Source organism: Ostrinia furnacalis, unplaced genomic scaffold, assembly GCF_004193835.3.
Source record: "Ostrinia furnacalis isolate ACB-3 unplaced genomic scaffold, ASM419383v2 OfSCF7182, whole genome shotgun sequence".
NCBI lineage: Eukaryota > Metazoa > Arthropoda > Insecta > Lepidoptera > Crambidae > Ostrinia > Ostrinia furnacalis.
In genome coordinates, this window is record NW_021137421.1 from 954,234 (window position 1) to 979,068 (window position 24,835).

The 24,835-nt window shown below is 38.2% G+C and overlaps 1 protein-coding gene across 1 annotated transcript in view; it reads right to left on the reverse strand.

Annotated features, from left to right (window-relative positions):
* LOC114363636 (serine/threonine-protein kinase SMG1-like) overlaps positions 1-23,679 on the reverse strand; it is a 100,258-nt gene extending 76,579 nt beyond the window's left edge. Inside the window, exon 1 of the mRNA XM_028319421.1 lies at positions 23,586-23,679. Within this exon, the coding sequence (XP_028175222.1) occupies positions 23,586-23,679 (94 nt within the window). The remainder of the gene's footprint in view (positions 1-23,585) is intronic.
* Between the last annotated feature and the right edge of the window lie 1,156 nt (positions 23,680-24,835).

Genomic DNA, 24,835 nt, shown 5'->3' on the forward strand with positions numbered 1-24,835 from the left:
ACGTTCTTTAGGTTAGGCTAGGCAAATACAGTTTGGATCTTCAAAAGCGGGCCAGTGTATTATGCGAGTGCATGCATGCGACGGCCGATAACGTCCCGTCCCAGCGGAGGGAAGCATCGGGACAATGCAATTACTGTACAGCGGCATAATCCCGTTCTCGGGAGGAATGCCCGTTACTGTGACAAGACTCTGGCAAACTGACTCCGGTCACACAATAACTGGACTATTGTGGTGAACCTACTCCTAATGAAGTTGGCCAGTCGGGTTTGGTGTGTAGAGTGCACACAAGCATTTTATTAGCAAATTAACAAATTCATAAACGTAAACGACGACAACGACTTATCAAAATACCCCATAATTAGTCCCTACTAAGGGTGGATTCGACCAAACAAGATTAAATATTAATCTCAGAAGAAATCATCAGTTATTTGACATCTCGACATATTTCCCATACTGAAATTCTCTCGAAAATTCTCCTGATATACCAGGAGTTATTCTCGGATAAAAGTTTGGTCGAATCGGGCCAAAATACAACAAGGTAAATGGTTAAAAAAAAAGAAAATTAAACAACAAACGCATTGTTTACTAACTCTTCTGGTAGTGGAGATCCTTTACCATCAGGTGACTCACAAGACTGGTTACCCTAATACAGAAAAGCTCTAAAACGGCATTTTAATTACAGTATGTACCAAACTTAAGTCATTCAGACTGGTGGCTGCAAATAAGGATTAAACCCTCAAAGGAGGGACCGTCCAGTTGTAAGCTGAGTGCATGCATGTGTCAGCTGATAAGTTCCTGACGTTCACAGACAGAGCTCTTACTACAGAGGCATAATCCGGGCTCGTGAGGCTTGATACGTGATACGTGAGTCAAGTATCACGGGCAGACTTTTCATTTGAAGATGAAGTTATGTTTCTAAAAGCTATTGCGATATGATTGTGAAATAACGATTTAGATTGAATGAAAATGAACTTAATATAACGTTGGCGTTGTTTTAAATTACAAAGTTAAATATGTGCCTGTACAGACCTATACAGACACGTAAATATGTACCCACACGGGATGAAAGGATAATAGAGTTATGTAAATCAGCATGAATTAATGATATCAAAAATAGTAGTTATAATCAAATAAACAAACGTTGTTATTAGAACAAAAGTTATGTTGAAAAAACATAATTTAACCCTTTAAAGGTGGTTTCTAAAAATAACCGGGACAAACAGCATTTTGAAATTAAACGCATATCCTCGCCACCCCGTCAACTGTGCCAAAAAGCTGTACGTATACACAGAGAAGAGATTAATTTCCGGATGGAGTTACATGCAGAAGGCTTGCTGCTTGGTTTTAGCGCAAAAAAGCAAATGAAAATCCACAATCATCTTCTTTAAGGCGTAAGTCTTCTTTAAGAAATTATTCCATTAAATAATTCACCTGAAAACCAGCGCGTCCTCTAAAGAGAACCACGACATTATGCTGATTGGGTGGATTCTTAGGTTATTTTTATATTTTCCATGAATGATATTTCCGAAGGTGCTAAATAAAATAAAACTTTATTTTTAAGAAAGANTTTTTTTTAAAAGTTAATTATTAAGAAAGAAGACTAATGTTTATTTGAATTTTGAGAAACCAGAAAGGTGAAGATATCGTAGAGAAGCTGTAAAGACAATAACATACTTTACGTACAGAGACTTCTCTCATTCCTCCACTGTGTTAATTTTCCGACTCGCGACGTATTCGTTTGACGCCGCTGGCGCGCCGCTAATCAGAATTTGGCGCTGAAACAATTTCCATGGCTAACCCGGCAGCGCGACGTTAAGCCCATGGGGGCAATGCTGCAGGGCTGCTAAATATTTCATTCGAAATTTTGTGATTGCACATTATAATTCTGTGTATCTAATTAGTATATTCCAGTTAGAATCATAACATAAACTTTGTACGCCCCATCGGATTCGCAGTAAGTCCCTATAAATGAATTCCAAAAATCACTTTACCTCCTTTTGCCACGCTGATTCTAAATGCTTCTTCCATCATGCTAGCTACATTGTTGTACATATGAAAACGAAGGTTTTCTTAAAGACCTAACTCCTCACATCTGCGCTTTTTCTCCTCTATGCAAAACTGTTTCTATGCACCAAAGTTTTCTCGGATAATAAGACATCATATGATTTCTATGTATCCCTAAAAGTTCTTACATAATTGAAGGTCCTATTTGTTAAGGGGAAAAGCATATTAAAAGTCATGAAAGTCATTTATTTTCAACAAATAGGCTTTTAAACGGCACTTTTCCACGTCCCCTTACTACTTCAACCCTACCACTGCTTCGGGACAATAAATGGGACAGTAAACAGAAATTAATTCACCATTGTATAGCTATTAAATAAAATGATCCTTGACATTATGTAACCTCATTCCACGGGAAGGTTTGAGGGCTAATTTGAGACAATGAGGACCTCTCAGCGACCGGAAGCCGGGAGGGGCTGAGGGCTTGCATCCTGGGCGAAGAGGCACATTACTGTTTCAAAAGTATTTGGATTGTTCGAAAGTATTTGAGTTGACACGCTTTTCACAAACAATAGTTTAACAAGTTTATCTTGATGACAAATTAGTGAAGTATTCTCCTCAACTATAGAATGCTATGACGACAGTAATAGTCTGCATAGATAGTCCACTTGACTTATTTATTTATTTAGAGCTTACATGCACATAACACTTTGCAGAAGGCTTACTTTCTACACAACGAGTGTTTTGAAAAACCAATCAAATTTCCTGGTTCCTGAATAATTAAATCTGTAACAGTTCTACGCCCCGCTCTGCCTTGGTGGAAACCGGGCCTTAGTCACGTCGGAAAACTACATCGATAAGAAAACATCTCACTTGTCTCTTCTAGCTGGCCTCTTATACCGGCAATCGTTGTTTTTCAGGAACGCAAAACACATTATCAAACAGCCATAACTTTGTCGTTGCAACTTAATCGGATATAATGTAAATACACAGACAGGCGCAACTTATAGAGTCCACGCACGCTCCCGGTGCGTGTCGCCTTTGCCGACGATAGCCATCGGATACGCACTGCACGTACCAAACCGTCTGATAGGCGGCTGATAAGAACGCACGTCTGATATCCGATGGAGTTGGGAAGGGTACAATTCTGGAATTAAAAAGGCTTCCCATAAAAAATAGTTTTTCTATGTTTAGAGTCAGCGTCAAATAGTTCGTGGCACCCAATGTGGCCAGTAATTCGACAACCCAACCTTATTCTTATTGTAACAAAGACGTGTTGCGAACTTATTGACTACTTTGGGTGTTGATCTATTTGACGCTGACTGAAGGTTGCCTCGATTACCTTGAAAAATTAAAACTATTTACAAATCACAGGTGACATTAACTGCAAAATAAAAGTTAGTAAATAATAATGTAATAAATAAAAAACTGAACGAATTTAAAACGGTAACCGTTCCCAACGGGGTATCGCTTGCAAAGTTTTGCGGAAAATTGCGAAACTGTCGCGGATATAGTAGTATGCTTTACGGCTTATGTTGTTGCCATCGATTTGTTGGACTTTTTCTAGGTGCCTTTCATAAGTTTCATATCATGGAAAGCATTGGGGGAGGCCTATGTTCAGCAGTGGACGTCCTATGACTGAAATGATGATGATGATGATTTCATACCATATACAAATAAAGTATTTTTTTTGTATATCATCACAAATCATCAATACATTTTTTTTCAACGCAAAATGTAGAGTAATTATTTAAAAAGAAGGTATTATATTCGAAAGAAAATGGACCGGATCAACGGATAATAAGCAACGAAAAGCTCTAATAATAGGCAGCTTTAATTGATTAGTCTGGCTGAGACTTTTTTAGCAAAAACAACTTTGAATCTTAAGGCACTGTCAACAGAAGACTGAATAGCTTGTTTTAGGCGCAGACTTGTCTTATTTCTGTAGGGACAAAATTCCTGAACCCGAGGCCGAAAAAATAATGGAAGCTCAAATGAAACTCTTTAACTAATTTTGACGTAATTACAGATTAGAAAAGCTCAATAGTTTTGATACTTATACAGGGTGTTAGGTAAATGGGTATATGAGCCGACAATAGCCCATGTTAACATGGTCATATAAATGGTATGGTGAAGTCCGAAATTTGATATCATCATTTAATTTTTTNATTTTTTTTTAATTTTCATACAAAATAAATTTTATAACATTCGATTTGTATGAAAATTAAAATAATTAAAATGAAGATATCAATTTTCTGCCTTCACCATACCATTTATATGATCATGTTAACATGGGCTAGTGTCGGCTCATATACCCATTTACCTAACACCCTGTATAAGAATGATTTTACTTAAAAAAAATCATTTATTGATGCCATAAAACTTTTTTTGTACTTTCGTCTGCTCGTTTGCCTCCTGTCACATAAAAAAAAATCTTTTCATGCAATATAATTAGCATGTGTTAACATTACATTATAACTAGTTATTTCTGTAGTATCTAGTAGTCTGATACGTAAACAACTAGCCAGGCGATGGATATTATTTCATTAATCATCATCATTATCATTTCAGTCACAGGACGTCCAGTCCACTGCTGAACATAGGCTTATTGAATTAATCAATTAAAACATGAATACCAATTTATGTAAGCAATGCAGAAACTAATGTGTTATAAAGCATATTAATTACATTAGTACTGTACCGTTACTATTTAAGTTACAGCTTTTTTACGTCTCACGTCTGCGGCTACATGGCCGTTTACTTTTGTAGCCGTCTATACGACAGTGCTCATCCTCAGACATTTTGATTGCCTGCGTGTAGCATTTATTGACGACGTTAACTAAACAGTACACCGTAATTGTGTTTGCGTAGAAGACACACATTCATTGTCTTGGTGCGGTATTACGAATTAATGTAAATATGTTGATTGACATATGGTTTCAGAGCATGTAAAGCTATCTACTAAAGTTTAATTGATTATTTCATATTGAGTCTATTTATTAGTTCTATCAAAGTCGATTTTTGTGCATTGTTTCACCTAAATGACATTCAAATGCCTCCACCAAGAATTTCCATAGCAACCAGTCCTGTTCTGCCCGCATCTAGGTACTAACCTTCACCAGATCGTCGGTCTACATAGAAACCTACTCAATAAAGTTACTTGAATACCGTGATTAAACAGAACCAGCTTCACGTGAACTGTTTGGCCAGCGTCGCACGTTCTCAATGGGTTTTCAGGTTTACACTGAAAATTACCGGCGATTCTAGCATTAATTTTGATTCGATCTGGATTTACTTCGAGTTCCCAGAACTTGGGAAAGTCTCAGTGAAAGCTCTTCCATTAACGACGATCACAATTTCTTCTCCGTGCTATTGACTTTATAGATTCTTATTAACTTAATTAAAGTTTTGTCGTTCAACTTTGACGAAATCTAGTAACAGGGCTTAATCAAGTTAATAGATTGATTGAAAATGAGAGGCAATAGCGACTACAACTCTACAACTAGTGGTAATGGATATATCACCCGTTTTCATTGATTGTCATCTGAAATCAGATTTGAAACTTTTTTCCAGTTACAAAATAAGTACTAACTGGAAAAACTTGTCCAATGTAATTTTCACGATATGTACAAAGTTAGTACAGAAACGAAGGTTGTGAAGCTCTGAGGTATATAATCAGCAGCTGCATTCAGGCTGCAAATATCTGGTCAGCACACCGACCGGCTGATACCGGCAAACAATGGGGTTTAATCAGAAGGCTTCAGACGCAGAACTGGCTCTAAATACCTGCCTAGTACCTAGTCAAATGTACCTCTTGAAATATCTGTTCAACCAGGCCTGTTCATCTTCGCGAGTTTACATCGAAAACAAAACACGCACGATGGCCCACCTACAGGATACTATTCGACAAGGCCTCACATAGGAGCGAACATTGACTCACGCACGCGTATTCTTGTGTATGATGGAAGAAATTAAAGAAAATGGTGTACTAAATACTGTGCAGTATTTAACTGCCTAAATAATAATAAAAACACAGAATGTACTTTTTTAAATTGCCTCAAGACACTGAGAGGTAAATAAGTAGTTAGTATTATTCATGATAATTCATGCTAAATCATGTATTTCTTCCGCCATTTTCCGCAGTTTGGCACCTCACGTGACATCATTTTACCGAAGTCAGCCCTATAGCTTCGGCGCAGTGCCGATCACTGACGTTTGTCAACAAAATGGTGCTTGACTCTTGAGACAGGCAAAACTACACCATATAGTTAATGACATTGAGCATACATTTTTTTAAATACCTTCGCGAAGTAAAACTTCTGTACGTAGTACTTATTATTATTCTGTGGTTCAACGCGTTTTTGATGCAACACTTATATTAAATTTTAATGATTGTATGTCAATTACTTTATAATGATATGCTGTGACATGACATGCCGATACATTTTGTTATTCAATGCAATAAGCGTGGTCCGTGGTGTAGTAGTTAATACCTATCGTGGCTCTGTCATAGCGTGGTAACTCACTCTAGCACCCATACTATCCAGCTTGGAAATGTCTCTCCTGATTATGCGACCGCTTGGAGTTTGATGGCTTAAGATGGTCAAGAGTCCATTATTTTATATTTTACATAAAATAAATTTATACAAAACTCAGCAAGTCAAGTCTGGTTTATTTAATTAGTGCCAGTATTCAGCCCGGCTGCACGGTCAGCCAGCTACACGAGCCAGACTTGCCATTCATTCGTTTACATTTAGCTCTACTTTCATTCATGTCACCTTTAATATACATTGCACGATTGCCGACCAAGTCAGAGTAGATTAACTGGAGTTTAAATTTTCAGTTCGTTTTCGACTCGGTCTTAGTCCACACACAACAGAGCACGCCACGTTACGTCGCACTTTTAGATGCATCAATCTTTGAACTAGTAAAGGATAATCTCTCATATACTTAGTCGGTCAGCTTATAAAACTGGTTGCACATCACCACTATTGAACTTTAAAAATGTTATCCGCAGAGCGTTCTAAGATATGAACCTTCCTTTATATGCGAGGTTATTAAAAAGTTCTTACACTAAGCTTCCTCCTTGAATATAAACTCTTTTCAAAGGGTATGAAGCAAAAATTTATGCATTTTACTTCGACATTGCATTAAGTAAATGAAGATCGGAGAAGAAAAGTGGAGTTTTATGAGAAACAGCATGCTTTTATAACTCTTAGGGTTCACCCTCTTGGTTGGTCGAATCGATTCGACCAACCAAGAGTAAATATTAATCTCAGAATAAATTGACAGTTTTTATATTTTCCCATACTGAAACTGTTAATGTGCCAGTTATACCAGAAGTTATTCTCGGATAAGTTTGATCGAATCAGGCCTTAGTGGTGGGAAAAGGCTGAATAAGTATTTTAAAGAATGTTGGGTCAAAGTTTTATGTTCAGTAATGTTCGGTGTCGGCAATAAACTTCATAAATCTTATACGTGTATAACACAGATTTCTCGTATACTAGATTCAGATATGTTTAAACCACTTCAATGCTATACAAGACAGTATCTGAGAGTGAGACTAAGTTAATAACGCCCGAGGATAACTTAGCCAGTCTGTCGGGTGTCTCTATTGAAAATTATATGCATTTAGAAAGACAACTGAAAGGCTTTGAAACAGATTTTCACAATTTAACTTGGCATTTTAATTAGGTGGTGTTTACAATAAACATTAAAAACAACTATATGACCCCAACCACGAAACTAATTAATTTGAAAGTCATCAATTATGTAAAACAGTGCCTTATTAATAAGCTTTGATTGTAGCTTATAAATGTTGTGAATATTGGACGCTTTCGTAGCTTAACAATTTTCTGTAATAAGCTGGCCACTGCGTTTGTGATGAGCTCTACTTTCGCTATGAGCGGTGGTCAACTGGTCAAGTTTCTAATAAAAAGGTATTTCATACTGGTCATCACAAAAATCGGCCCACCTACGTTTTACAGGAAAACTCGTTTCTACTGACACAATCATGGTGCCCCAACAATATTGGTGTTATTTGAAAGCCCAATAAATACCCTTAAAGAAAAACACATTTAATTTCTTAATAAACGATTAACATAAACGCGATATACAATAAATGTGACTTGAAAAAAGACCTCACTTTGGGCTCACCTCTGGGATCAATTAGACCAATTTTTATGGTTATAAAACCAAATAATGATCTCACGTGTCCTCTTTAACAGATGGATAGCGATTAATCCCAACTTAACAGTTTTATTGCCAAAAAAGTTGGCTCAAGCGTAACTACATATTGTTTGAAGAAGTGACTCTGGATTCTTCTACAGACACATTTTTGGGGTAAAAACCTTTCCTTTAATGAAATGAAGTTTAGAACTAGGCTTTTAAATGGTGCCAATATTGGTGGGAGGTGGGGATGCATGCATACGTTTGAAAGTGCTTGTCGCGGGAGGGTCGATTTTTGTGATGACCAGTGTAGTTGCAACTGACTAGGCTGCGACCATTTAAGTCAAATTGGCTCATAGCCGTCAGCAGTTGTTTATGACGACGGCGTTAATAGTCAATCTGTCCGCGCCGCCGGCTGATGGGGTGCGCCCGTGGCTTATGCCACGTGATAGGGGTACCTATTGTCTGAGCAAAACAATATTTTTGAGTTATTACACATTTCTTATTATTTCAGGACTGTTTCAGCTAGAAAATAGCTGTATTAAATGCTGATATGTACCTTACTAGACTGGTATGCCCAGGAAGATAGGTACAATAACCGACCTCCTTATAATTTGTTTAAAGACATTCTGATTAAACTCCTAATGACTTTATAAAAAGACAATCAAGCACCAAAACCTGTTTTATAGCGCTAAAAATAATTTGATTTTATTAATTATAATGACCAAAATATATCTATTTTAGTTACCTGTAGGTATCTTATTTTTACGTTGTGAGAGCAACGTGTGGCAACCTTCTTACAGAGTAAGCGCAGCACGATTCACCCGCATTGTGGTCCCTAGTAACCCAATAGGCGGAGCTGGTTAATATTTGCTATTTATTCTGAGTCCATAACAACGGCGTGCAATTTACAAGTAAATTGAGATGAATCAGTGTTCTGACAGCTCTAATGGTTAGTAAGAGCGGCGTGATGCGACCGCGACGTGGTGGCTTGCCCCGGGCCAGCGGGGTTATTACGAAAAACGTTACACAAAATTTCGAACGTTGCCATCCCTCTCACACAAAGCGAAATGCCAGCATGAGCGACGGTGACAGGTAGACCCGAAACTACATAAATAGCGTTACAGAGTAGCCCTGCAGTAACACGATAACGAAACGAAGCGGAACTGTAAATATTTGCTGCATCTCGCAGACATTACTGACTCGGCAGGAGCATCGAATTTCCTTGCTTTTGCTACAAGCCTCACAGATGGTACTTATACAGAAGGGGCACTCTGTTTACTTAGTGAAATTGACGCCACATTGTTACACCTACTTCACTTAAATTACATTGCATTGCAGAATGTCTGGTATTTTGTAGGTATAAACTGAAGCATCGAATCAGAAACTATAATTATCGTAATACCAACATTTGAGTAGGTAACAATATGGTGCTATTATCGGTGAAGGCAAAATCTTACGTACATATCAGATTTAGTAAACATGTTTTCATTAACTTTGCTCGTTTAATAACGAATCCGTTGACCTCTAGATTATAGTGCCTCAGCGAATCACGCACACTACAAATATTTACTTCGGAAGCGTATTCAAAACTAGCTGTGCCCGCGACTTCGTCCGCGTGGAATAATGACTTTGGGTAGGCACTTTTAATAATTTAGTCTAATTATTTTACAAATAGCTTTTGCCCGCGACTTCGTCCGCGGAGAAGTCGAAAACGTTCTCATACGATTTTTAAATGTTTTTAACGTTATTATCTAAATGTTTGAATACTTATAAAATATAAAAATATTAAAGGTTAAATAAACATGAAAATAAAATTTTCTTATATTTTATGAATATGCAGCTCGGCCTTTGATCGGTGGTATTATCTTTTTACAACGAAATCAAAAACTACACCTACCGCAGTATTATTGGTAAACTTTTTTTTTATTTTCCTACGGGTGCTAGAATCACCAAGCTTCTAGCATGCCACTGGCCGTGTGAGAATGAGCTCTTCCTCAAGACTACTCCCACTACCTCAAGGGCCTCCGCCAAAACTCTCGCGCGAAAATGAGTTTATGTACAGAGCGCAAGCAGGTGCCTGCATTGTTAGGCGAGCGCACGCAGCGGGCACCCACTCCGAGGTTAAGTGGAGGCCCCTAGAGTATGATAGTCTTTAACATGACATGATTGTAAAAAAAATGCACTAATGAGTACCTAATTAATATCAACTTTGAAGCAAATCACCACGAAAATAACTTTCTACCCCTTTTTAACATAGTTAGCATTGGTGCATTTCACTAAAATACGAAACACATCTTCCATTAATTCTGTTATAGAATGCTTATGAATTGAACGAAGGAATCTCGTTATCCCATACAAACTTTGCCCCCCCTTTTTATCTCCTTAGGGGTAGAATTTTGGAAAATCCTTTCTCATCAGATGCTTACGTCTTACAAAGAACACACCGTCCAAGTTTCAGGTCTCTACGATCAGCGGTTTAGGCTGTGCATTGATCCATCAGTGGCGCGCGCAGTACTTGATCATTATTTTGCTGCGATGATATTTTAAAACTGCGATATCTTCTAAGATATTTATTGAAATCGAATGGTGTAAAGGCCAAGTATGTTTAAAATTAAATACTTGTGATGAATAACTTATTTATTTGGATAAGGATTAATATCATGTTTATGAAAAAACCTGCGCAAATAATGCATTAATTTAAAACAGATTTCTTTTTGCATAAAAAGGGTTACTATGAGCCAACCTTAAAAGATAGACATATGCTATCGCGGACTTTTTTTTAGAACTTTTAAAGGGGAACAATTCTGTCATACATGATTTTTGCGAAACTTTAACCGTTTACGCAGCGTCAGNAATAAAATTTTCTTATATTTTATGAATATGCAGCTCGGCCTTTGATCGGTGGTATTATCTTTTTACAACGAAATCAAAAACTACACCTACCGCAGTATTATTGGTAAACTTTTTTTTTATTTTCCTACGGGTGCTAGAATCACCAAGCTTCTAGCATGCCACTGGCCGTGTGAGAAGGAGCTCTTCCTCAAGACTACTCCCACTACCTCAAGGGCCTCCGCCAAAACTCTCGCGCGAAAATGAGTTTATGTACAGAGCGCAAGCAGGTGCCTGCATTGTTAGGCGAGCGCACGCAGCGGGCACCCACTCCGAGGTTAAGTGGAGGCCCCTAGAGTATGATAGTCTTTAACATGACATGATTGTAAAAAAAATGCACTAATGAGTACCTAATTAATATCAACTTTGAAGCAAATCACCACGAAAATAACTTTCTACCCCTTTTTAACATAGTTAGCATTGGTGCATTTCACTAAAATACGAAACACATCTTCCATTAATTCTGTTATAGAATGCTTATGAATTGAACGAAGGAATCTCGTTATCCCATACAAACTTTGCCCCCCCTTTTTATCTCCTTAGGGGTAGAATTTTGGAAAATCCTTTCTTATCAGATGCTTACGTCTTACAAAGAACACACCGTCCAAGTTTCAGGTCTCTACGATCAGCGGTTTAGGCTGTGCATTGATCCATCAGTGGCGCGCGCAGTACTTGATCATTATTTTGCTGCGATGATATTTTAAAACTGCGATAACTCCTGAGATATTTATTGGAATCGAATGGTGTAAAGGGCTAGTATGTTTAAAATTAAATACTTGTGATGAATAACTTATTTATTTGGATAAGGATTAATATCATGTTAATGAAAAAACCTCCGCAAATAATGCATTAATATAAAACAGATTTATTTTTGCATAAAAAGGGTTACTATGAGCCAACCTTAAAAGATAGACATATACTATCGCGGACTTTTTTTTAGAACTTTTAAAGGGGAACAATCCTGTCATACATGATTTTTGCGAAACTTTAACCGTTTACGCAGCGTCAGCTCTCAAAAGGAAAAAAATCACTGATTTGAAACATTCTTCATTGGTGCTCCGCTCCTATTGGTCTTAGCGTGATGATATATAGCCTAAAGCCTTCAGGAACTAACGGGCTATCCAACACAAAAAGAATTTTTCAAATCGGTCCAGTAGTTCCTGAGATTAGCGCGTTCAACCAAACAAACAAACAAACTCTTCAGCTTTATAATATTAGTATAGATAATATTCCTTACAAAAGTTGTACATAATAATCAAAATATAAAAGCATAGCCTAGGAGTGACCCTTAAGTAGTGCCTGCCATAAGTTAGCCTAAGAGTTCAGCAGTATGGCCTGCTCTTAATCCAGAATCTTTATTTTTAACCCGGCATTCCCATGGCGCGAACAAATTTAAATTCATATGACACGTTTTTTCTGTATTAGCGGAGGACGAGCAATTAAAATGCAAATGGAGGAGTTATCGGAGGACGCTGGAGCCCTCTGCCCGCTCAGGCGGCGCCCGGGCATACGGCCACCGGGTCACCGTGTAATTGTCACTTCAGAAAATACAGGGCGGAAACGATAAGTGATCTCACTCGATTATTTCTAAATTATACAAGATATCAAAAAACTTGTTACTGATCCTGAAAGTGCTTCATGAGATCTATCAAACGGTATCAATAATAGGTTACAGAATAAACTGTATTTATCCAAAAATTCAATGTTTCCATCTTCCATACATTTAGTACTACCACAGTCATAGCACTCAACTCTTGATAATATTATAGCAAGTAAAGCTTAAAACTAATGTTTTCCATAAATCATTTTAAATAAGAATGCAAATTACACTTCTAATATTGTGTGGTTGGCATACATTTAGTGTGGAAGAAACATTGAATTTTCGGATAGTTCCAGTTTATTCTGTATTATTGTTACCGTTTGAAAGAGCTCGTGAACAACTTTCAGGATCAGTAACAAGTTTTTCGATGCCTTGTATAGTTTAGAAATAATCGAGTGAGATCACTTATCGATTCCACCCTGTATACGAAACAACCTTGTGTTTTGATATTTTCGAATACACCTCACGTCGCAGTTAAGTCCTTAGTATTAGGTACAGGCCCCTCAAGATAGGTTTTTCATGTCAAATACTTATAAACAACATTAGAGTTAAACAGAAAGTATAGCAAATAAGTTAATAACACCTTTTCTGTAAGATGTGCTACACGGTCACATATTTAGTGTCGACGTGACTTTCATTTTAATTCTAGTCGGACAGATGATCAACGGGAGCATGTAACACATAATATTCTTCTTGTGTGGATTATAATTTCAAGGCATCTTCTACAAATTCGCTGAATAAGTCTCAGGTAACCCTAAAATGTCAGACACCATTTACCTAAAAAATGCTCATATTCCAAAATTCTTTCAAGAAAAGTGTAGATAGTTGTAATATAAGTACGAATTATAAATTTAAACTCACTAAACAGTAGGTACACAGTTTGTTAGGTAACAAACGCAGGTGCTTCAAACTACTAGTTAGCGAAAATGTAACGGCAACTCAAGTTATAAGCCTCGCCCTAGGCGCCTACGCTAGACCCGAAGGCTAGGCGTACATTGAGACACCGGCAACGAAACATTACTATGAGGTCTCACAGTGCTCGTGGACGAACAGGGCCCCAAAAACCTATTCATAGACAATTCTTGACACACGAACCAATCACAGAGCTCTATTCAAGGCTGTGCGTTCGACTTCGCATAGCGTGGCTGCTTCACTTAAGCAATCATCGTTTGTGAAACTGGGTGTTAGAGTATAGAGCAGAGACACCTAGAAAATACATACGATCCTTGTATGCTGCTGGCATAAAAGTTGGATCGATGAACTTAGTGAAATTCTTGTGTATCAATGCAATAGTTATGCATAAAACCGCATTGCATGAGGATAAGGCAATTTTTGATACTCTAACGAGTAGACCTGAGAAAACGGGGTCTCTGTAATTTCGGGTTTAACTATTGCAGGTATCTCTTTTTGAGTAAGAGGCATATCTGGTAGTTCAGACAATGTTGTAGCGAGTAGTTCACTAGTCTGCGTTGAATGTGTCACTGCTCAGCTTACGCCCCGTGACAAACTTGGCCTTCACAGATTGAGTTTTTATTGACGGTCGAGTGCAGCGGTGGGAACAAGTGTTGGGAATACTCCCGGCGTGCTCCGCTTACGGCCAGCCTAACGGCGACCACTGCGGCTTGCTTTGATGTGTCGGACGTTCAAAGCGGACTTCAGCTGTTATTCATAATTAAACAGCTGCCAAGTGCAGGCAATTAGTGTGGCAACACTCGTTACGTTTACCGCCGTTTGTTCAGCTTTGAAAACTATGTTGGGAACCCACAGAAAATCTCTACGGAGATACATGGGGATTAGTAATTTATCGTATTTAAACAGGTTTCGTAAGTTATAATTGCAAGTGTATAAATGGTGCTTGAAAACATAGTGATATGCGTCTAGAAAGGGTTTTGTAGTCACATTGATGACCTTGTTTTAATTTGGAAAAAAATATTACTAAAGGAAGCTTTGTTTTACCCACTGTTATGGACAATTTCTTTGCAGAAATAAATTTTCATAGTATATGTACGAGCTTATAATGTACTCGGTAAGGACGTATAGGGTGTAGTGTACTAAATTTTTTAAATTGTTTTTTACCCGTGGGAACCTATAAGTGGTTTACTTGTTGCCTATCTTATGTCATTATTACACACTGTAAAACCCTGGTTTTCCTAAATAAATAGTGTTACAAAATGGACACCTAACCGAGTTCATGAAAAGCGTCGTATGAATAAACAATCGCGCAATTAGCAGCGATGGCCGGCGCGCGCGGCGACAAATGAACGATGATTAAAAACAAATAGCGCTGCCCGGGGCCGACGTGATCACAGCTATCGGTATTGCTAACATTGGTATTGCACCAGCCATGAAGGTTTTACGTCACTGTTAAAATTATTTTGCAAATACTTAGTACTATGTTAATCCTACTTCCTACTAATATTATAACATTTATAAATGCGAAAGTTTGGATGTCCGGATGTCTGGATTATTGTTATTCTTTCACGCAAAAACTACTGAACGGATTTTGATGAAACTTTACAGCATTATTGTTTATTACCCAGAATAACATATTATAATTTATGACGATCTGTGACAAAATAAATTTCACGCGGGTGAAACCGCGGGCAAAAGCTAGTGTTTAATAATATCCTACGAGTAATACAATGAACAAACACTAGCGACTGTATGTTGTAATCACAAAAAAACAAAAGTTCATTGCCATCAACAAAAAGAAGAAGATGTAATCCCACTGGGGCGGTATTTCAAAATGTGCAAATACTTACATGTAGGGCTACATTTGTTCATGGACGCTTACGTGAACCTAAACAACACAGTTTGTTTGTTTGTTTGTTTATTTAGGTCTGAGTAATGGGTGAGTGCAATAGTAATAGAGCCGGAAGACGTTGCGTGGGCAGGCCTCCTACTAGGTGGACCGACGATCTGGTGAAGGTCGCGGGAGGTGCCTGGATGCGAGCGGCGCAGGCCCGGTCTTTGTGGAAATCCTTGGGGGAGGCCTTTGTCCAGTAGTTGACGTCTTTCAGCTGAAACGAACGAACGAACGAATGGGTGAGTGACAGTTAAAAAAACATTGGCAAGAACAAAAATACGTTCCAAAAACTAAGAGTATACAATTTTTTACATGTGAATTACACTGAATGTACACAGGGCCAAAGCAAAGAGAATTTAGCTCTGCCTTAAAACGTCCACGATACAAGTGAATCCCCTTAAACTGTAATAGGTGTAGACAGGACCGGCGGCAGGGGCACACTCCCTGTGGATAAGAATGCCCATAAAAGGGTCTGTAGCGACTACTATAAAACACTTCAGCATGACGCGGTCAATGACCCGGAGGACTCGCCACATTGGGAATGGAGGCGGTGGGTTCGAGGAAACCTGTCCAACGTGTGGATTAAGAAATAGTATTGGCACTAACGTTAACGGACAAGCTATTTTATAGATCCACATGTTGGGACCAACGTTGGTGTCAAAGTGTGGAAACGGCCTAAGTCAACGGTCAAAGCATTAGGCCACACTCACATTAAGGCAGCTTGGCTAGTGTATTCCTTGGCATTGTGTGTGATTTACACAAGTTCAATACAAGAAACAAAAATAAACTTGCCGTTCCAAATTTCAGACTGCATAAGATTGGTAATTAATTTATGGGGAAATGTATTAAACTTTTCAATAAATTACCACAAATTGTTGTAGAATTGCCCATTCATAAATTTAAAGCACATATCAAAGGCACCTTAATGAAAAAGGGCTACTATAAAGTTGATGATTATATAAAAGATAAAAATGTTTGGAATGTTTAACTACCTAGCTCGCATCAATACTTATGACTATAATTTGTATATTTTAAAGACTGTAAACCCTTGAAAAGGAGGCTGACAATAGTGACTGAGTTTCTTGCGCTGCTTCTTCTCAACACTGGCCCAGTTATTGTCCCGAAACAGTGGTAGGGTTAATACTGGGACGTGTAAAAGTGCTTTTTAAAAGCCTATTTGCAAAAATAAATGAGTTTTATGAGTTTTTTATTACTTTATGGTAGATAAATAAGCCTGAAAAGCTTTTCTCACGACACGAAAATGACGATATTTATAATAATACCCGACACAAAATGAAACCTAAATAACGTATGCTCAGTGGGAAATGGGTCTACCAACCGTATATGTATTATGAGCTAATTCCAGACGATACTAAGCTGGTAATACGGGATCAGCGTTCTGCCCTGCCATTATAATGTTTATCCTGTGACGAAGCCTTACCACGCAGGGTGAAGAAATCGACTAGATAAACACTACTATAGCCTACGGTCACGTGACCTAAAAGATAGGTAAGATTTCCTACATACTCATTTTATATTCTTATGCAAAAAAAACTTGCCATACAAAAACATTAACGGTCTAAATAATAATTGAAATATTTAAACACATTGGCATTCAACTACGGCAGTAATTAGGCAGTTCAGTGAATGAAGCCTTAATGAAAACACATTTATTTATCAAATTGGGGCGAATTCGCGCTATGAATGAGTTTTTCAATGCTACAAAGCGCAATATAAGTCTCGCTCGTAGCTGCTACGTAACTACGTGCTACGGGACTACGAGCTACGAGTTCACAGTACAAAACCTCGTAGCATAATGAGGGCTATCGTTTTTATACTTAACAGTTGGTACCCCTGGCGATTGACAGGACCTTACTCTACAGTGGCGCCATCTTGATGAATGCAAATGCGATAGTCCTCCTACCACTTTAGCGCTCACAAGTTGGCGCCACTGTCTTCGCTACTAGCAAGTGACAGGACCTTACTCTACAGTGGCGCTAACTGATGAGCGCTAAAACGATAGCCCTCATTACGTACGGATTCAGTAGCGCGCTGTAAACCCACATAAATGAATACCTGAGTGGGCGACTAGCTCATTTTTGTGTAATTTAATTTATAAAATATCTCCTCCGACATTCATTGCGCAAGTTTTGCAATAAATTCATCCCTTTTACATTTTAAAGTCACTTTTTACCTCATCATTTCATCATTTCAGCCATAGGACGTCCACTGCTGAACATAGGCCTCCCCCAATGCTTTCCATGTTGATCGATTGGCAGCGGTCTGCGTCCAGCGCTTCCCTGCTACCTTTACGATGTCGTCGGTTGACCTTTTAGGTGGACGTCTCACGCTGCGTTTTCCGGTACGCGGCCTCCATTCCAGAACCTTTCTGCCCCATCGGCCGTCAGTTCTGCGTACTATGTGCCCTGCCCATTGCCACTTCAGCTTGCTGACGGATTAGCAAGCTGAAGTGACAATGGGCTATGTCAGCGACTTTGGTTCGTTTACGGATCTCCTCATTTCTGATTCGATCTCGCAAAGAAACACCAAGCATAGCCCTCTGCATAGCACGCTGTGCAACTTTGAGCTTCTGTATAAGGCCTATAGTGAGAGGCCACGTTTCCGAGCCATAAGTTATCACTGGTAACACACATTGGTTATACACTCTAGTCTTCAGGCATTGAGGTATTTTGGACGAAAAGATGTTGCGTAGTTTCCCGAACGCTGCCCAGCCGAGTTGGATTCGACGATTGACCTCCTTCTCGAAATTGGACCTACCTAGCTGGATCGTTTGTCCGAGGTAGACATACTTGTCTACAATCTCGAGAATTGAGCTCCCAACTGAAACTGGGTAGGNACTCGACGGTTGGAGGGGTGTGACGTTAGCGTGCCCCACTACCGCCGGATATCGAGTCATAACAAGTACTTTTTTGTATTGTATGCTCTAAAATGTTCGATGCCTAGTACAATGAGAAGTGGACTACCTGGTAAATATGAAAATCTCGAGGATGCAGCGACGAAGTATAATTATAATAATACCCGACACAAAATGAAACCTAAATAACGTATGCTCAGTGGGAAATGGGTCTACCAACCGTATGTGTATTATGAGCTAATTCCAGACGATACTAAGCTGGTAATACGGGATCAGCGTTCTGCCCTGCCATTATAATGTTTATCCTGCGACGAAGCCTTACCACGCAGGGTGAAGAAATCGACTAGATAAACACTACTATAGCCTACGGTCACGTGACCTAAAAGATAGGTAAGATTTCCTACATACTCATTTTAGAATAATGCGAGGGCAAAATTTCTTATGCAAAAAAAACTTGCAATACAAAAACATTAACGGTCTAAATAATAATTGAAATATTTAAACACATTGGCATTCAACTACGGCAGTAATTAGGCAGTTCAGTGAATAGAACCTTAATTAAAACACATTTACCAAATTGGGGCGAATTCGCGCTATGAATGCGTTTTTCAATGCTACGAAGCGCAATATAAGTCTCGCTCGTAGCTGCTACGTAACTACGTGCTACGGGACTACGAGCTACGAGTTCACAGTACAAAACCTCGTAGCATAATGAGGGCTATCGTTTTTATACTTAACAGTTGGCACCCCTGGCGATTGACAGGACCTTACTCTACAGTGGCGCCATCTTGATGAGTGCAAATGCGATAGTCCTCCTACCACTTTAGCGCTCACAAGTTGGCGCCACTGTCTTCGCTACTAGCAAGTGACAGGACCTTACTCTACAGTGGCGCTAACTGGTGAGCGCTAAAACGATAGCCCTCATTACGTACGGATTCAGTAGCGTGCTGTAAACCCACATAAATGAATACCTGAGTGGGCGACTCGCTCATTTTATTGTAATTTAATTTTAAAAATATCTCCTCCGACATTCATTGCGCAAGTTTTGCAATAAATTCATCCCTTTTACATTTTAAAGTCACTTTTTACCTATACTTAAAATTTTCTGTATCATTGTGAATTTTGGGACAGTTTAAATTGAGGAACGGGATTAAATGTGGAAGTATTAGCTTTAAAGAACCCTTATAACTGTTTATAAATTATATTGAACAAAGGATGTAAACTTTTACTCGTACATTGTTTACATTTTACTACTGCGTGCGATGAATAATTCCTGTGTCCACACATTAGTTTGATAGATAGTGCACTAGACGAGCTTCTAAAAGGTAAGCAATATCAATCATGCGTAATTCCCTCAAATACATTACGGCTGAAGCCGAGATTGCTTCTGAAAGGCTTCATGTACCTCGAATATTGACTCCGACAAAATTGGAATGGATTTCAGTAGTTTATTTATTATCATGTCTAGTAATAAATTAAGTTACTAAAAGCAGCTTCTACTAGTAAAAGTTGTTAGAAATAAAGTTAGAGAGCCCGAAGTCGTAGAAGCGAAATTAGATTGTGAAGTAATACATTTATAGTTATTGATAGTTGCGAATTACGTACAAAGTCGCAGGCACAACTAGTAATTATCAGCAGTAATTAAAGATGCTCAAAACTCATAATGATAACATTCATTAACTTTAGCTCCTTCATTCAGTAAACACGCACAAAGATTCGATCAGTAGGATCACTATCGCCATTGCCTGCACGCGTTGTTTTGGCCGAACCTTAAGTGAACATCAATTAGTAAAATCGCTCCTAATCGGCACAACCGGTAAGCCAGCGAGAGTACGGCGATTATCACACTGCGCCGCGCTCCGCCGCGGTCCGCGTGATTTCATATAAAAAATCCCGCGCGCAGACGCGTTGTCAGTGTGTTGTGCCGCGCGTGTTTTCTATACAAACTGAGGTACTTGCATACAATGATTAAATCTGTCGTCCCGCGTACCGCGGCGGAGCGCGACGCAGTGTGATAATCGCCTACCTCACCGATACCGGTGGCAGTTAAATATTCATCCCAATCCGGGGGACTGCATAATTCCGCGCCTGGAAGTATCGCGTCCCTGCTCTTGAATAAGGATCGGCGCGGTGCCGATATCAGCGAAAGACTTACCTTTGTTACGTGGATGTTGGTCGTGTGACTGGAAATTGGTTATGTGACTTACCTGGAAAGAAAAATAAATCATTAGTTACTACTGGATGTGTCAAAATTTGAATCATTATTTTGCAAACAAAATATAGAGAACAAATTCCCAGTTATTTCACAAATAAATACATAACCTCTTCCCTGTGTCGCCGCGCAATAAAGTAAAAACAGATAAAAAGGAAGTTCCTTTTACCTCAGTAAATCGATATGTTGAAACTATAAATCCTTCATCCATTCGTAGTGCTTATATTTATTGGTTTAATTAGAGGTCAAACTGGAACAGTTCCGAGAAAATGTTTGATTCGCAAAAATCATTTCAGTATCATTCCGCTATCAACATAGCCCCACCCAAGAGTGGATTTAAATATAATGAATAAACTCCGAGTACCCTCGAGAGCGAGTTATAATGCGCCGCGATTTGCGCACTAATGATTTTAATGAACACACCCCGCACGCACTCATTACGCGGAGCGAAAAGTTTGCTCGCGACGACCAACTTTATTCACAAATAAATGGGCCCAAATTAGGCATTGTGAAGTCCTTGGGACTACGACGCAGGTGATACGAACTTGTGAAAACATATTCAGGGAGCTGCGACTTTCAGGCGAGTTACAGTAGGGATGAACTGAGGAATAAGGGGTAGGGAGTGGTACTTATGTAAGTACGTACTAGATTTCATGATTAGGTAAAATAAAAATGTTTAGTTGATTCAAGATTAATTTGATTTTTTCGTTTTCGTTTATTCCGGCGTTTCTTCTCAGCACTTGCCATAATTATGTAATAAGGTATAAAACCTTTGTAATTAAATAAAATAAATAAATAAATAATGTTTGTCTCGAAGCGTTGGTAGGGCCCAAAAGATAAGGAGACATGTAAAGTGCCCCATAAGGGCTACCTCTTTTTTATTTACTATATTTTGACGTTCATAACTGCCACTTGTGATCTAAATTGAATATAATATTTTTGATTTTTATTGCTTTTTGAAGATTTTTAGAGACTCAATCCAAGTAACCTTTGCCAACTGTTTTCCAGGGTTAGACCCAAAAATTAAGATGGTATAGCCCTGAGAACTTCTATCTAGCTTTTGTTTTATGTTCATAAGAAACATTGATGATTAATAATGCCTATATTACAGTGATTTACTGTAGCGACAATCCAAAATAACCAAGATCGATGTTGTAGTGCGGCCGCAGCTGGCGACAGCGTAATTAAATGTCGCTATCGCCATTATCAGCGCAATTACTGCGCACACTGCTATCGGTGTACCTAGATGCATTTTCGATCCAACCAGAATTTCGCCATGTAATAAACCGTGACCTAAATAAAGCAAAGTATAAAACATGAATTATAGGAAAAAAACACTCCTAATAATATCATATTACGATCGGAACTGTATAGTGCTGTAGGCTCGCTTTTATCCATATGCCATTAAAAGCATGGGTGATCTTATGAGTTATGTGGAATGTGGATATTATTATTTTAATTCGCTAATGACCCTCTTAGCGGACCACACGTATGACACTACTTGAAGACTGTTTCGTAACTTCGTAAGCCTGTAACCGAAGTATTAGAATGACAGTAACAAACAGCTGTCAAACTGACGCTAAGCAGGTCTGAAGTAAAACAAATTTCGCCCAACAAAGAGCCCGCCGCGAATCCCTCATTATTATTAAAGCCTTTATAAGCGAGTTCAGCCATTGTTGGAAAATCACAGAGGATTTATTTCACACCTGATTTCTTTTCAGGAGACCTTCTAAATGAGTTATTTTTGCTGATGCTTAAATCATGAGAGGTATCCGTAATGTAATTTCCCTTTATTTGACATCTTTTGTTAGCGATAAGAAGACTTTGTATGTGGCACATTTGAAGCGATAGACGACTCAATTATTCTGAATTCAGATCTCTTTTCATTTACAAAAGAGGTAGTACAAAGAATTTTATGACAAAGCATTTTCTCGCAATTGATTATTTGAACCGTGTTCACCTAAATTATAATACCACAGTTAATATAAACTAATTTGTCAGGTGTAAGTTATTTGGGAAAAGATATGCTGAAATTATTGATTTTAACACCCAATGGAATTTCTTGACTGATGTATATGCTGCTGTGGCTACCAGCAGACAATCACGTTAACGGCTCGTTCGGCTTGACGGCTATATTCGGCCTCGATTACTGCTGAACAGATGCATTTAGGGCGATATTAGGCATATGGGCAATCGGCCATTGGCATAATTTTATTGTGGATGTCATCATCAAGGCACTACGTATTACAGATGATGAAAGCGGTATGTCTGCTTGAAGAACAGATGACCTAAAGAAGCATATTTATGTATTTTCTAGATTAACAATGTAACGTACTGAATCATCAACATAGACACTTCCATGCAAAGCGGTTTGCATTGTCGCAGTTATGGTAAAATACTTTTAATTTGTCAAATAGTATAGTGCTTACTTCAGATAATAAGTACTTGTTTATTAATGCAGTTGTAACTCGATAAAAGTATGAAACATTGCTTTAGACGACGAGGAAATTTTACTTTTTTGAAATATCTCTAAAACAAATTAGTTTTTTATCAGTTTTTTGAAAAAAAAAAAACATGAAAAGAAACTTAGCACCGTTGTTTTTTTTTTCTAAATTTGTTTTTTTTCTGCCTTACATTTTAGGTCTGAACCTACTCGTTTCGGCATACTCAGGTATTTTAGTTGGTAATCACACTCGAAAAGAACATTCGAATAGCACAAAAACTAAATAATTCGATATTGAACTTTCTCCGTCCGTCACACACACCAACTGCGCTAAGCCAACTACGTTCAAATAAAATCAAAATCTCTATTACCTATGTAGGTATTCTTAAGTATTTGTCTTTTAAAAGTTCTGGATTTCGTACTCTTGAAAAAAAAACATGGTCCAGAAAAAAAACAGTTTCTTTTTTCAACGTTTTTTTTTTCACAACAGAAAAAAAACGTTTTTTTTTGCAACACTAATCTCTCAGTAATCCCAAAAATAAGAAACAAATCAACATATTCAACACAAAACCAGTTATTGTCACTTACCCCGGTGCCACACGAGGAAAGTGTTCATCCCAGCAACGGAATCTGCTAAAACAACGGAATTATCACGAGCCACCGGAATGGTGAGGGTTAGCATTCGCCGACTCCTATTATTTGGAAGCATTCAATTTTTAACCAATGTAGGGTCACCATGTATACAACCTAACTTAAAGAAAAGTTAGGAGAAATACCCTACATTCGATGTAACCTACCTACTTACACATCGAGAAGCTGGCCTAAATAGTTGCTGGGGACCGAATGCTAAATTACTATTTCTGACCATTTCCCCTAAATTAATTAAAATTTCGGATTTAAATGATGGCTCTTTCCTTGCACAAAGGCTTAGTATTGCTATTCAGCGAGGAAATGCATCCTGCAGCATCCTCGCTTCTTTGCCTCACAGACACACTTTTATTTTTGAGTAATAAATAAGTTTTTTTTTTGTTTAGAGTTAAGTTGGCGTTAGTTTTGAAAATTTCTGTTAATAGTTGCTTGGGAATACTCGATAAACAGTCATAAATACGCGGTTGTATGTCTTTTGTATGTATTTTAGTGCACGAATCTAGAGGGAAATAGAAGTACACGCGCAGACATTGATAACCTATAATGATTAATAAAATAAATAAGAAGCCACTTTCAACATCCATGACAGCGAATGAAATCATTTAGCTTCATTAGTTTTAAGTTAAATAGTGGAATTATTAAATATTTATCCTAACCAAAGTAAAACGTGTTGTCACACTACCGCGCCTCACGTGTGCAGCCACATTTGCAAGCGACATTTTTAATCTACGAACGGATACTGTTATACAATACTTCTATCTCGGCGTATAATATTTTTACGCATCAACGAATTTTGTGAACATGTCGCATTCGGAATGAAAAACAAAAACTAGCGCATTTTTATTATAACACATGACAAGAAATACAGATTAACGCCCGTATTCACAAACATTACTATGACGTCTCACAGTGCGCGTGGACGCACAAGGTGACACACGAACCAATCACAGAGCTCTATTCAACGCTGTGCGTTCGTGCTTGCTTTACTTAAGCAAGCGTCGTTTGTGATACGGGCTAAAGACACGCTAAAATTATTCATGCTTAGCATAATTTTTGTAAGTTGTTTTTGTGAACGCTACAATGTAACCTTGTTGTGATCAAATAAATAAATAAATAATGTAGCTTAAAGCTTTATAAATAAAACCAAGGACACAAACTACTCCCCAAGCGCTACATCATTCTTCGTAGCA